Source organism: Anneissia japonica, unplaced genomic scaffold (genome assembly GCF_011630105.1).
Source record: "Anneissia japonica isolate Jap-2015-1 unplaced genomic scaffold, ASM1163010v1 scaffold426_len1935630_cov189, whole genome shotgun sequence".
In the NCBI taxonomy this organism is placed as follows: Eukaryota; Metazoa; Echinodermata; class Crinoidea; order Comatulida; family Comatulidae; genus Anneissia; species Anneissia japonica.
The window spans coordinates 13,784-28,063 of NW_022713172.1; the positions used below are offsets into that span (position 1 = coordinate 13,784).

General features: G+C 35.6%; 2 protein-coding genes across 2 annotated transcripts; both read left to right on the plus strand.

Annotated features, from left to right (window-relative positions):
• The first annotated feature begins 299 nt into the window (after window positions 1–299).
• On the plus strand, window positions 300–6,143 carry LOC117108347. Its single transcript, XM_033250337.1, has 5 exons — window positions 300–984; window positions 1,571–1,980; window positions 2,561–2,810; window positions 3,614–3,760; window positions 4,482–6,143. The coding sequence occupies exons 2-5, from the start codon at window positions 1,678–1,680 to the stop codon at window positions 4,640–4,642; spliced, it is 861 nt and encodes a 286-aa protein (XP_033106228.1). The 5' UTR covers window positions 300–984; window positions 1,571–1,677; the 3' UTR covers window positions 4,643–6,143.
• A 2,549-nt stretch (window positions 6,144–8,692) lies between these two features.
• LOC117108364 (two pore potassium channel protein sup-9-like) lies at window positions 8,693–13,271 on the plus strand. Its single transcript, XM_033250361.1, has 2 exons — window positions 8,693–9,256; window positions 11,326–13,271. Exons 1-2 carry the CDS (start codon window positions 8,869–8,871, stop codon window positions 12,111–12,113), a joined length of 1,176 nt encoding a protein of 391 aa, XP_033106252.1. The 5' UTR covers window positions 8,693–8,868; the 3' UTR covers window positions 12,114–13,271.
• The last annotated feature ends 1,009 nt before the right edge of the window (window positions 13,272–14,280 follow it).

Here is a 14,280-nt window from a genome sequence, read left to right on the forward strand (position 1 = left end):
CTTCAACATTGAATTACATCCAGATCGTTGGACATGGAACATTGTGTTCAAGTTTGACGAGTTTCTGATGAAAACTATGGGCTGTAGGCTGTCCACAACAAAATATGCCAACAGACGAACGAACGAAAGAACGGATAAATAAATAAATAAATAAATAAATGAATGAATGAATGAATAAATAAAGATGGATGGATGGATGGACGGACGGACTTACGGACGGACGAACGAACGAACGAAAAAATGAAAGAAAAGATTAGAAAAAAAAACTACCTCCTGCCAACTTCGTTTACGCAGGTAATTGCTGTAGTGTTTATTCAATATTTGGTATAAAAAATGAGTTTTTATTTTGACTTGGCATATCATAGGTTTTGTAAGCCTAATCGAGTTCCACTTGCTGCCCTGCAATTTGTTCATTGTAGTACTAGGCAGGCATAGGCTATGCCTACACCAGCGGAATGTCTTGCCTTTTTTGTCGGGTGCGGCCGCACCGCACCTAGCATCCTCCAGCCTACGCCCCTGTTAATAGTATATGATGAATAGTTACTACAAATTATATCTAAGTTTTATTATAGGCGGTTACATTTATGCATGAGATTTTGGTCCTTAAGCGCTTTTTTTTGTACACTTCTGCCCCCAATGACAATCTTGTATACAGCCTTATTATGTTTCTTTTTTTGTTTTCCTAAGCTGATTACAGTGTCACTTCCATCACTGCCGTTTGTTTGTGCTCCATCGTGGTAGCTTGTCTTTTCCGGAGACTAGGCCAGCTAATAACAGTTGCCATCGGTGCTTCTCTTTTCTGTCTTGCTCTGGTGATACCTTCATCGTTTACGCAACCAGTTATCATACTCTACTTTACATATGGTATCTTCCACGGATTCTTATTCAACTCTTCCGAGTTGACCATCTCCGAAGTTGTTCTGAGGCGTACTGGCAACGATAACTTTGGAGTAATATGGTTGGTCTTGTTTGTCGTAACACTCGGTAAGTGCTGTGCCATAGGCCTCATATTATTGTTTAAAACCAGTGGTGGTGCCAGAGAAGAGTGTTCTAATGTCGTAGATCGAGGGGAAGGGGTGGTAATGCTCAAAAAGAAAGGCCAATCCATCGGGAGTACAAGTGGGCGGGGTAAGGGGTAGCTCAAGGGTATTGATATTATTATATTATTATTATTATTTATATATATATATATATCTATATATAATATATATTATTGCTTCAGTGTGGCCTATAAAAATTCACACAAAAATACACATTTAAGTATTTAAAAAAAACACAAAAAAAACACCAAAATGTCACAGAAATACACAAAACATCCAATATTGAACACAGCTTGAATAAACAAAATAAATCCCTTACTAGTCGCAAATTGCTGAAAATTAGCGCTGCCGGATACCGCGCTTCACGGTCTAACATTCAAAAACATTCAAGCTGCACTTGAATTATCAATCATAATCGTTATCAATCAATCATTATCATAAAATATCATCATTATTATTATCATTAAGACTATTATCCTCATTCGTGATTAAAAGTTATTCTTAGTGCTATTTTATTCTTGTTATTGCAGGTTTTGCCGCTTCTCCATTTTTTCCGTTTCTAAACCATTCAGTGTATAGAGATATCTTGGTTTGCGTAGTTGCCATTTTTGCAGTCGTCGGGTATGTTTCTATTCTCATGATTGTAGAGATGAAGAATAACCTTGAAAGTTTAAATGAAGAAGTTCCCAGTGATGACGTCAATACGAACTTACCACAACCATCAACGGAGGAGAGGGTAATCAAGCTACGAGCTGACGTGACGTTAACCGAGGGTCGAGTTGTTGATGTGGATACGGTAGGCCTACCAAATTCAACTAAAGAACCAGTTAACTCAAGCATAGTAGCATTTATTGAAACGTCAAGAAGAAGGGACTTGCAGATGTCATTATACAGTACAATATTCACTGCAACAAGTGTAACAGTAATTTGTATCACTACAGTAAGTGTAGTATTACTGTTCATACTCTCATACTTGTTTCTAATGTAGGCCTAGGTATTGTACTCAATGTTGAATTAAAGATAATACAAAAAACTTCAGCATGAAATTTCAGACCACATTAAGCGATTCTGAAGTTTGTTATAAATGCTAGTCTTGTGGGATGCGAAATTTGTACACCAGATCGAAGACAGGAATTTACAGAGGGCGCAATTGCTTATAAATATCACTCAGTGGGTCAGATGAGGTCATTCGTAGTTCGAACCGCGCTAGCCCTTATCAAAGTCAACCGACATAAAAAAGCATACACACAACATCTGGTATAAAAAGTCTCTACCACAGCCAAGTATTATGGGCGGTAGCCCCCTCTTTGGACAATTTTTGTTTTTTTTTAACTTTACTTTGTTTTTATTTGACTTTTTTGGTATAATTGATCTCATAGAATTTCGACCTAAATTAGGTGCACTTTAATATCAACGAAAGTTCCTACTTAAGATAGAATAAAGAAAATCGATTTTACTTTTTATCGAGTGTTGTACTATATATTTCTTTTCGATGTCTTTATTATATGTTTTCATACTAGGGCAACTACTTATGGGCCAGAACGATGGATATCTTTTCACTGCCTATTATAATAGTATGGATAGGTGTAGGGGACATTGTTGGTAGAACCATCGCTGCAGTATCTGCAGACAGGTTATGGGAATGGAACAATAGAGTATCTGAGGGGATACCAATATTATTCATCGTACTACATTGTATTATGGCAGCTGTACCCTACACATGCATGATATTTATATCATCACCTATTGTTCGAAAAGTTGCTTTGGTCGGTAAGATTGTTGAACTCCTACAATCATAGAGACTAACACGAAATAAAACAAGCCTAAAGGCCTGTTTATACTTCAACGATAACGATAAAAAAAAAAGCTAAAAAGCAATTGTTCATATAGAAAATAAAAGAAATAATAGAAGTTACACTAGAACGATTCGATAACGATTTATTATTTATGCGATAACAACATATTTTGACAAATCAAATCAGATGACGTCATAATCATGGAAAAACATTAAATCGTAGTAGTAGCAACGATTTGTTTTTCCATGATTATGATGTCATCTGATTTGATTTGGTAAAATATTTCGTTATCATATACACGATAAATCGTTATCGAATCGTCCTAGTGTAAAAAATTATATTATTTCTTTTGTTTTCTATATGAACAATCGTTTTTTAGCTTTTTTATCGTTATCGTTGAAGTATAAACAGGCATAAAGCGTATAATACAGCATTACAAGGTGTACTGCGTGAGAATTCTGAGTAGTCTGCTCATGTCTGCTAAAGCCTGGGCGCCGTGCGTCGGCAGACGGCTATATACTTTGGTCGTGGAAAAAATGATTTTCTTTTAATCTATCGACCGAACCTGACATTCAAATTTAAGTGTGCTTGAGAAACACAACAATTTGTGTTATGCTTAAGGCCAACTCAGACAGCGATTCATCGTCGGGGACAGTCTTAAGCCATCGTCAGTAGTGAGGCCAAAGTACTGTAATTTCATTCTCGTGTTGCATTGTTGCCGATGTAACCGAAGTAAAAATTATCATTATATATTTTTGTTTTTATTTTTCTTTTTAGGGATTATCCTACCCCGTATTTTTCTGTTTTTGCTGTTACCCCATATTGCAATGGGAGCAATACATTGGAATGAAATGCGAACTGAACGAGTTGCATTAGTGTACATAATATTTGGTGTCGGATCATTTTGGATTACTCCAATCAGAGGTACGTCATCAGTGCCGGTTTGAATATATAAAAAACGCAATAACCCGTCTCGCGTAGTTCGCGCATGGTGCATATATTGATTATGTCAAAGGTCATTGTTCACAAATTTGCGAACTTTGGATGGGCTTCTTTTCGAGGCTACTCTTGCAAAGTAAAGATGGGCTTCTTTTCAAAATGAATCCTGTGAAGTTTGTGAATTTGTAATATTAAACAATAAATAAGGCCACTGTAACATCAGTCTGTATCATGGAGTGTATTTAACGAGTATTGAATCACATGTTGTATAAACCAATTTCTTTTTAATTTTTTTTGTTTTTTGAAATTCATCTACACTGTATGTACTGTACTCTACTGTCTCCAAAAGAAGTCTATGCTATCTTGAAAAGAAGCCAGGATTCTTTTCGAGGCTAATTTTGCAAACTAAAAAGGAGGGGGGGGGCGCTTCAATTCGGGATGGGCTTCATCTGGAGATTAAGCCCACTGGGTTTCAATTCAAGGTTTTACGGTACGCAAGCACGTGCGCTTGTGGGACAACATGTGTGTAGGACATGCGCGTATTACTAGCCCTGTTCTGATTGGTCAGTTGTTAGTTTGACACTCTGGAAAGGTCCATTGTACACGAGGTGTACTATGTGCAAATACTGTATCTCTCTTTTTCATTGATATTTCGACAAAATATTCCAATTTGATTAATTGTTCTTTGTTTCTCGCCCATTTGCAGAAACTCTATATGACGTCACTGGATCGCACACAGCAACTTGGTACATCTTGGTCCTATCTACTATGGCTTCAGTTGAGGCTGTATTACTAGCAGCCGCAATATGGGCAAGGAACGCACAGAGTAAATCGGAAAAACCTTATGACGAATCAAGTAAATGTTAGCGAGATTGGAGTACAATTTTTATGTTGAATTTTGTCTATTAAATTTGTATATGAATATTGAAACATAGGCCTACCAGTTAGGCAGTAGCATAATTTTATTAATATATTTTATTAACAGAATGCTTTAACAAAACAAATCATCAAAATGTATCATTTAAATATAACAAAAAAAAGCACTAATAATGTGATTCACATGTAAGGACTTCGTCGGGTACGATAAGCCATAAAACGTTACTTTGGGGATGAATGTCCCTGTCGGTAATTATAGCATTTGCAATGCTGGCTCCACCACTGTGTGTATATATTTCTTCATTAATTTCTAATGTAATACGCCTATTTCCACAGTACAGAGGCGTATTCAGTCGAATTATTTGAATTCGAATCAGTGGCAGATTCAAGGGTGGAAATAAAATAATGGAGGGAATGTATAAAAATTATAATAAAATATAAGTATGTGGCATTGGTAAATATAAGTAAGAGTATCCGTTTTTTGTAGTTGTAATTTTGCGGATAACAACCATTGACGGCGTTTGGAGGGTCAATAATTTGATATGAATTCAGAAGAATATCATTATATTAGTACCGTATCGTATATACCCGGCCCGGCCAGGCCCAGCCCGATCGATCCACCAAAGCTTTTGATCCGGCCTACATTGGTAAAAAACAAATCATTTTTAAGCCAATTTTCAATACTTACAGAAAAAAATGTCTGTTAATAGAAACATACCGTAACCACCTAGTCTTGCCTTGTTAACGAAAGCAGTGGCGTATCCATGATTTAAAGAACGGGGGTAACCAATTACAATGCCTCCAAAACACAGCCCCATCACCTCCGAGCCTCATTTCCATTTATCAAACTAACCGTCGTGTTCTTTACGATCTTCATCCGACAAATTAATCCTCAAATAAACCTTTAAAATTCCACGGCTAACAAAGGCTTCTTTGCTGTTTCACCTTATCTTTGGAACAAATTCCCTCGTAAAGTCCTCAACTTTAAATAAATTTAAATCGGTCCTTAAAACACATCTTTTTAATAATTCCACTGATTAAACGCTGTGAGACCCTGCAGATGCAAAAACTATAAGTCTAGTTTTGTTTTATCATTATGATTCCTATAGATATATTATAATTTCCTTTTTTTGTTTAAGAACAATTTAGCGGGGCTGTCTCCGCCGCTGCATCATAGAAAAACATTTTTAAGCAAAATAATACCACAAACGATGTGCTGAGACATCCTTAGTAAGCCATAGATTGTACTTAAGTGTAGGAAAAATATTAAAATGTCAACTAATTATTTTGTGTATTTTAATTAGTGAGAAACATTTTATCGTTCCAATTTTGATTAAAAGCTAACGTAATAAATCGAAAAATAAGAATCAAACAATTTAGCTGTTGGTTTTTATTGTTCATTTTTGGCTTTATCAAGGGATGAGTTCATTTTGCTATTTGATAGGAAATACAATATAAAAGGTGCTAGTCAACTACAATATTCAATCACCGAGTGCCCTTAAGATTTGTGGAGGAAGGTGGGTGGGGGGTCAAACGATTTTGGGTTGTTATTTAACATAAACTAAAGAGTATTCTTCAAACGTATACCTACCTGTGTAGATATAACATGAGCATCTTAATCATAAATATTATTGTTAATATCATCAATATCGTCATTAGTTATCAATTTAATGATATTCATAGCATAAGACTATCAGTCCGCAGCAGTGTACCTTAACAAACCCTTGGGCACTTATTTTAGTATCAAGATCATAGAATTTATCGTCTACGCAGATCTTATCTAGGTCTGAGATAATTATTATGATCATGCACTTTTACACAAATAGAATATCTAATTTAGATAAGTAGTCAATTTAATAAATTACTATATTCTATAGGCCTATATTAGGCTGTAGTTTATTTCTGATATATGTGTTTATTTCGGTATACAAATCCTCATATAGACTACAGAAACATTATACATAGTTTAAATGAACGGCGTCAATAAATATATTTTTAAATATAACATATCCATCATGAACTTCAGAATATTTTACAACTTTTAACAAGGCTCCTGGCTTTAAGGTAACGATAATAATACGGTGATGGTGATCTTGTATCGATAAATCGATAAGTAACTGACTTGACAATTGCTTCTCCAACTGAAACCTTTTGTTTAAACAGCTAGGGCATTGGGTTGGCCGGGACACTTTTTGTCATTTGAAAACGTAGCTACAAAACGAATGTGGAGGCTTATGCCTATTATTAATAATTTTATGTATAATATCATGTAGAACACGTTTGTTCAGTGATATAAATAAATGAATATATATATATATATTTTTAAATTTATGTATATATAATATATATATATATATATATATATCTATATATATAAATCATCAAACAGTAATTACAGTGCTCGAATACTGTCTCTTATACACATCTAGATGTGTATAAGAGACAGCATTTTAGTGGTTTGGAATTTGATGTCAAACTGTATTTAAAGAACATATGCAATGAAATATAATTTGTGCCCTGATTGAACAACATACTGTACAGTTCAATACCAAGAAACGTCCGTTTCTTGAAAATATTAATGAAAGGTTTTGAAATTTCCATGAAGCTTAGTAGGCCTATTTTCACTTTTGAAGTGGCTTTTTGAAAAATCCAAAAAGTTGCAAATAATCCTACTAATCTCACTCGCTTGGTACCGTAGTCGTTTCATATAATCCTTTTAAAATCCGTTCCGTGTGGTGGGTGTAGGGGTTGAGGGTGTGTGTGCTAACGTAGTGTACACATGGAGGGAAGAACCGAACCTCGATGCTTGAGAGTTAAGCTTTATGTCAGGCCAAAAGGACAACTTTGGCATACAAACGATATTTATTGTTGAAATATTGGTCCGGTGACCGGTGACCGCTTCCTACGGTCTTTCAAGGGGACAACTGTTTGTTCCTGAAAGTGTCCCCTTAGCAGGCCTAATCGAAAGATACCTTGATGACCCATGACGGCATCGATCGTCTAATGGTCACAGAGAACAGAGTTGGATTCTTCGGCCAACGTGTCTCGTGACCCAGGGGTGGCGCCAGAATATGCCCGACGGGGTCCAGGGCGCGAATCCCCCAAATATTTTGACAATATAGGGGTTTCAAAGGCTTATTTAATCAATTTTAGAGTCTACTGGTACATGTAATTTTGTTTTCTCCCGGACAAATTGTGTTTTTTCTCCCCGATGGGGGGGGGGGGGGCTGGCCCTTGGCCCCTCCTGCTGGCTCCAGCCCTGCTCGTGGCGACGCGTCGTACGACGAAGTGAGTGCCCGGAAAATGGTTGCAAATTTAGGGACGGGCCTATATTTATCAAAAACGTAAGAACAAATTTGTGGAACTAGTCAGTACGTACATGATTCTGGAATGCTAAACATCGCACCTTGTGGGAAAATTTCTCACTACTTCATTGAAGAAAATACACAGCAAATACAAGAAACTGAAGGGATTTTCCACTTGCAAAATTAATTACATTTGGGCGCCTCATCAAAAGTTTGTGGGGATTATTAAAATATATTATTATTTTTTTAATGTAATGTTATATTATTTCTGCATGTTTTTTTTTAATTTTTTATTGTCTTTCTCCTCTATATATATATGGAAAGACTATGACCTGGTTTACTATATATTCTTTTGTATATAGGCCTCATACTATTATATATTACACAAAGAAGAAGTTCAATATGTTTATTAGAGGTAGAGGATAGTTTTGAGAATAAACAACGTATTAATTTGTTAATAAAATTGTATTTTTAAAAAATTATAATAAACCCTTCATACCCTTTAATAATAATATAACAATATGATGATATTAATGATGTTATGCATTTGAATGCTATGCATCTATTTATCACTTACACTGCAGTATAAACAAGAAACATACTTACGAACGCTAACAAGCAATCGATATAAACAGCATCAACAAAGGGTGTTATCCACCAATAACGTTCACCGTTAAATGAGTAATTGTTACGTGTTCAAACGACAGATAATCCATCAATAGAATATAAAATATAATGTATGTTGTTATAACGATAATTGTTACCAGAGGTGCGGGGTGTGTAGGCATGACTGCAGTGAATTTATTTGACAGGTCTAAGTCCTAAAGGCCTATAGTTTATACTTTGATTGGTTGATAATGATTTGATTTACGGATAATTGATTTGGAAGTTCTAACTGTAAATCCGGAGTACATGAATATGCATACACTGCAGCGTAGACGTGATCAGCTAAGGGGCCACAAATGCTGTGCAAGGCTTTGCGCTCACTTCACAATAATCCTGATAAGTGGAGTCTGGTGTTTCTACCTTATTTTAGGCTCGGTGGTCTTCGTCGCCATCGAACAAGAAGAATCAAATCTGCGGCGGAAACGAATCGATAACGAATTTAAGATACTTTTAACGGAATTTATTACGGACGTTGCATACAATACTTCGATTAATAATGATACTATTCCTGTGGATGCATTAAAGGAGTTACAGAGCAATCTATACAACACACTTGGATTACACCCGAACGATTTTATTCACTGGGATTTTCTTGGGGGCGTACACTACTGCCTCTCTGTAATAAGCACCATAGGTAAGAAATATTTAAAATCTTTCATAGCGAGTTTTGATAATTATTTTAAAAAGGCTAAATTTGTAATTTCATTCATTTTTATTTATTTAATTGACCAAGATAGAAATAAGAAGAGTACAATACAAAAAAACCAAGACTATCTACAATGGTCAGAGGGGCAGCCTTTCTTTCTTCATACGTTTCACAAGACAGTTACCGAGAATGGTGCATGTCCGTATTTGGCGAAATTATGGAGCTTTCTTCCACCAGACTTAGATCAAATTATGATAATAATACATTGCAGACCCTCCTTAAAACTTCTTTAATATGTTTTCAACGTAACAACTCAACCAAACACGAGTAAACATAGGCCTATTCGGAAACCGGCGAGCACCTTGTTGGATAATCTAACTTTGGGCCAAGTACTAAGGGCCAAGGCCTGTATATAACATAAGAGGTTTTATTAACTGTTTCAGGAGCTTAAATATAACACCTAAGAGTACAAATCAAATATAGGAACATGATATTATAAATCGTATCAAACAAATTCACCAACGAAATTTCCTTATTATAGTTGTATGAAAAAAAAGGTCTCTGGTGAGAATCGAACCGCAATCTCTATCTCGACGAGCGTCATGCCGTGTAGACCACAGAGGCCCGTGCGATATCATTACGGATCTAAGACCACTAGTCTCTCTCTCTCTCCATAGAACTTCGGGGATCCGTATAATGATATTGTGCGTGCCTCTGTGTTCTAAAAAGTATGACGTTAGCCGAGCTAGGCCTACTCCAATATACTGTTCCACCCAGCCATGTGTAAACGGTGCAGTGTTACTGGTTCGTTCTTAATAAGTTGTTTCTTATTAGTTTTAGAATAGTTCATGCATTAGTTTTAATTTGTTTTGTTTCTTTTTTATATTCTTTAAAAACACTGAGACGATGTGTAATAAGAAGACACTAAATCGATTTCCATTCCAGTTCCATAAGCCTAATTTAAGTTAGTAATATTTATTGCTTTCCACGAAATCATTAAAAAGACGAGGGAAAAATATGTTCAAAATGAGAAAAGTAAATATACTAAAGACTGTTAAAAAATACAGAAACTAAATAAAACCACCCCACCCCTAAATAGATTAAGCCTAAACATGTAAATTAGACTGTAAAGCTAGAAAGATTATTTCAGGGCTACTTCATGTTTTGCACACAATGGTAGAGCGTGTCTATTCTCTGGTTAATAGGTATTGATTACATTGTGCTTGTTGTTTCCATTGTTTACAATTGATTATCTCGGGCGTTTTAGTGGTTTTCCCTGCCTTTAGGGATTAAACATAGCTGTGATGTACTTTACTTGTAAAGTGAAATTGATTGATTTTTGATTATTTACATTTGAACATGAAGTATCATAATGTATTGCCTGATTAGATTATATAATTAAATAATAAATACAGATTGATTAACGTCCACTCATCATAAATAGCTGTGTCTTAGATCCGACAAATTTAAACTTGTCTATTCACGATTAAATATTATATTTTATTAATAAGTGTTTTTGCAATGTTGGATGTTTGAATAAATGAATTAGCAAATTAATTAATATGTCATGTTTGACCAATTATATATATATACGAAACTAGTCGTTGATGAGCTATGCTTGATACGATTATTAAACATGTTCCTATTTGAGCACTGTCATTATTATTTATCTGTTTGTTTATATTGTGTTTACGGTATTGAGCCTTTAGCAAAATGAGTTTAATCAAGATCGAACTATTATTATTATTATTATTAATATTAAATAAATAATAAATAATAATAATAGTTCGATCTTGATTAAACTAATTCATTATTATTATTATTACTATTATTATTATTATTATTATTATTATTATTATTATTATTATTATTATTATATTATTATATAAATACGTAAAGAGATAAACTCTTGCGGTAATGCTTTACAGTATGTATTTATATATTTATTGTAAACGGTAAGAAGAGAAATTTGCGAGTATGAGAACATTATTTACGACTTCCACATATAGGCATAATATCGGTGCCTTTATAACGGTTTCCTCACTTTTTCATATTAGGTTACGGTCACTATGTTCCGACAAGTCAATTGGGTCGTGGACTTACGATGGTGTATGCACTCTTCGGCATCCCGTTGAACTTGATTTTCTTAGCGCGTATAGGAGCACACCTGAGTCGGCTCATTGCATTTACGTACTATCAACTTAGCTGCTTCGTAGATCGGAGCCGAGAGAGGCAATCAGGGCTGACGTCTGAATCTACCGTGACGACTGTTTCTCAACAGAGTTATTTTTCGGAAGATATCAACGATTCATCTTTACCAAATAAACTTGATTTTGAATCCAAGCCCGTTGGCGGTATTGATCATGACTACAGAGAACAAAAATTACAGAATGGACAAGCAACTCAAGAAATTCGAAGACACAATTCTAATTCTGATTCGGAAATGTCAGTAAATGTAACGGGTTGTACGTCCGTTCCCGCCAATTTCAAAGTCCCTTTGTTTTACGTTGGTTTGCTCTATCTTATGTACAACACCGGTGGGGCGTTGTTAATTTGGTATCGGGAAAAACCTTGGACCTTTTTAGACTCGTTTTATTTCGCTTTCATTTCGCTCAGCACAATCGGTTTTGGCGATCTGCTTCCGAATTCGTTCACGAGTGACGACCAAATGGAGCGAATTATGGGCGACATGCTTCTGATAGCTTACATATCGTTAGGAATGGCCCTGCTTTCGGCTTCGTTTAACATATTAATCAACAGAGCCGATGGATTAGAGAATCATGAGAACAAAAGTGAAGATATAGAGCTTTCAAAGACAAAGACAAGTGATGCATCTCCATGCTAGTCAGGGAATCGAGATGATTGTACGCCTAGGACTAAATGTCAGATATATAATGCAAAACATTGTAAAACCAGATATAGGCCTACTGTACTTATACTCTAGTACAGGTATTAGATTGTCTGACAATAGAACGGAACATGGCACACGTTAAAAATTGGAAATCTCCAGTGGAAATGAACCTGTCGATATATAGGTTTATACATACATGGCCCATTAGTAGATAGCCACTTCATCCAAAGTCTGTACAAACAAAACCTGGGCCAAATCGAAACCGACTCAGCATTTTGAAGGTGGAATAATTTAGGCTTATTAAGATGATGTATGGTACTATAGTATATTATAAGGTATAACAACAAACATCTGACGACAAGGCCACCAAGAGGGGGCGGGGGAAGATCCCCGGGGCCCAATCCCCTAATAATGGGCTCCTCCAGATTGACAGCCCCCACCCCACAATTTGTTTTGCGCCTTCGTCGCAATCTTTTTCGCGCTTCGCACTGGTAGATTGGGGGCCCACACAAAACTCTTACCCTGTTACAGTTTCTCCTCTTGGCGGCCCTGTCTGTGACGCCTTGAAGCACGAGTGAGATATGTAGACTGAAATTCGTGTAACATAACCGAGAATAACCCACAACGTGCTATTGAACAAAAAACAGGAAACTTTTAAGAGACCATGTATACGCCTAATGAAAATCATACTTCCATGCCTACACTTGTGTAATATTTCTTTTTATAATTGTGTTATGTTATGATATCATGTGGCGTTCTATCTTATTTCTAATCAATATATTACACAAACAATACGTTTATGAGTACATTAATAATGGTAAGGATAATTTAATGAATTGAAAGATGGCGGACGTCTGTTCCATTAAATAACGGTTCATGGCCGAGTTGAATAGAACTCATGTTCATCTTTCAAAGAATGAAAATATTTTTCCTTTGCTAGATTAACTAGATTCTTGTCATTCGATACATTGTGAAAATATTTTCAAACCTAACTCTTTTCCTTCTTCCTAATGAATCATCTTTGAACAACAAGAATGAAATGTTTCCCTCCGCTAAGGTGGTTGTATTCACTGCTGTCTGTCGATTTAGCAAGATTAAGCAAAACCTAATGAATGGATCATCATCAAATTTAGTGAAATGATATATAATAACCAAAGAAGGATAATGGGCCCCTCCAAATTGACAGCCCCCACCCCACAATTTGTTTTGCGCCTTCGTCGCATTCTTTTTCGCGCTTCGCATTGGTAGATTGGGGGCCCACACCAACCCTTACCCTGTTACAGTTTCTCCTCTAATTGGCGGCCCTGTCTGTGACGCCTTGAAGCACGAGTGAGATATGTAGACTGAAATTTGTGTAACATAACCGAGAATAACCCACAACGTGCTAATTGAACAAAAAACAGGGAACTTTTAAAGAGACCATGTATACGCCTAATGAAAATCATACTTCCACGCCTACACTTGTGCAATATTTCTTTTTATAATTGTGTTATGTTATGATATCATGTGGCGTTCTATCTTATTTCTAATCAATATATTACACAAACAATACGTTTATGAGTACATTAATAATGGTAAGGATAATTTAATGAATTGAAAGATGGCGGACGTCTGTTCCATTTAATAACGGTTCATGGCCAAGTTGAATAGTACTCATGTTCATCTTTCAAAGAATGAAAATATTTTTCCCTTGCTAGATTAACTGGATTCTTGTCATTCGATACATTGTGAAAATATTTTCAAACCTAACTCTCTTCCTTCTTCCTAATGAAACGGTGAATCATCTTTGAACAACAAGAATGAAATGTTTCCCTCCGCTAAGGTGGTTGTATTCACTGCTGTCTGTCGATTTAGCAAGATTAAGCAAAACCTAATGAATTGATCATCATCAAATTTATTGAAATGATATATAATAACCAAAGAACGACACCTTTCAATTTTCGGAAGTAAAGGTTAACGGACAAGGTAAAGGTCACAGAAATTAGAATTTTTACCATCGAGCATAGTATGACCATGGAGGGTATAACTTATACTATAAGAAAACAATGGAATCGCCCCTTGCATTTTAGTAGGCAGTACTCAAGAAAAAAATGTATCTGGATATGATTCTGTTATTTTCTTGAGGATGGCTGCAGCACTCCAGAAAATAATGTACCTGAAT

Excerpts from the sequence above, each read along its gene's own strand:
- LOC117108347 (XM_033250337.1), top strand. The coding sequence starts at position 1,678 with ATGATTGTAGAGATGAAGAATAACCTTGAAAGTTTAAATGAAGAAGTT. Across the intron at positions 2,811-3,613 it reads TCGAAAAGTTGCTTTGGTCG|GGATTATCCTACCCCGTATT; the intron begins GTAAGATTGTTG and ends TTTTCTTTTTAG. Across the intron at positions 3,761-4,481 it reads TTGGATTACTCCAATCAGAG|AAACTCTATATGACGTCACT; the intron begins GTACGTCATCAG and ends GCCCATTTGCAG.
- LOC117108364 (XM_033250361.1), top strand. The coding sequence starts at position 8,869 with ATGAATATGCATACACTGCAGCGTAGACGTGATCAGCTAAGGGGCCAC. Across the intron at positions 9,257-11,325 it reads CTCTGTAATAAGCACCATAG|GTTACGGTCACTATGTTCCG; the intron begins GTAAGAAATATT and ends TTTTCATATTAG.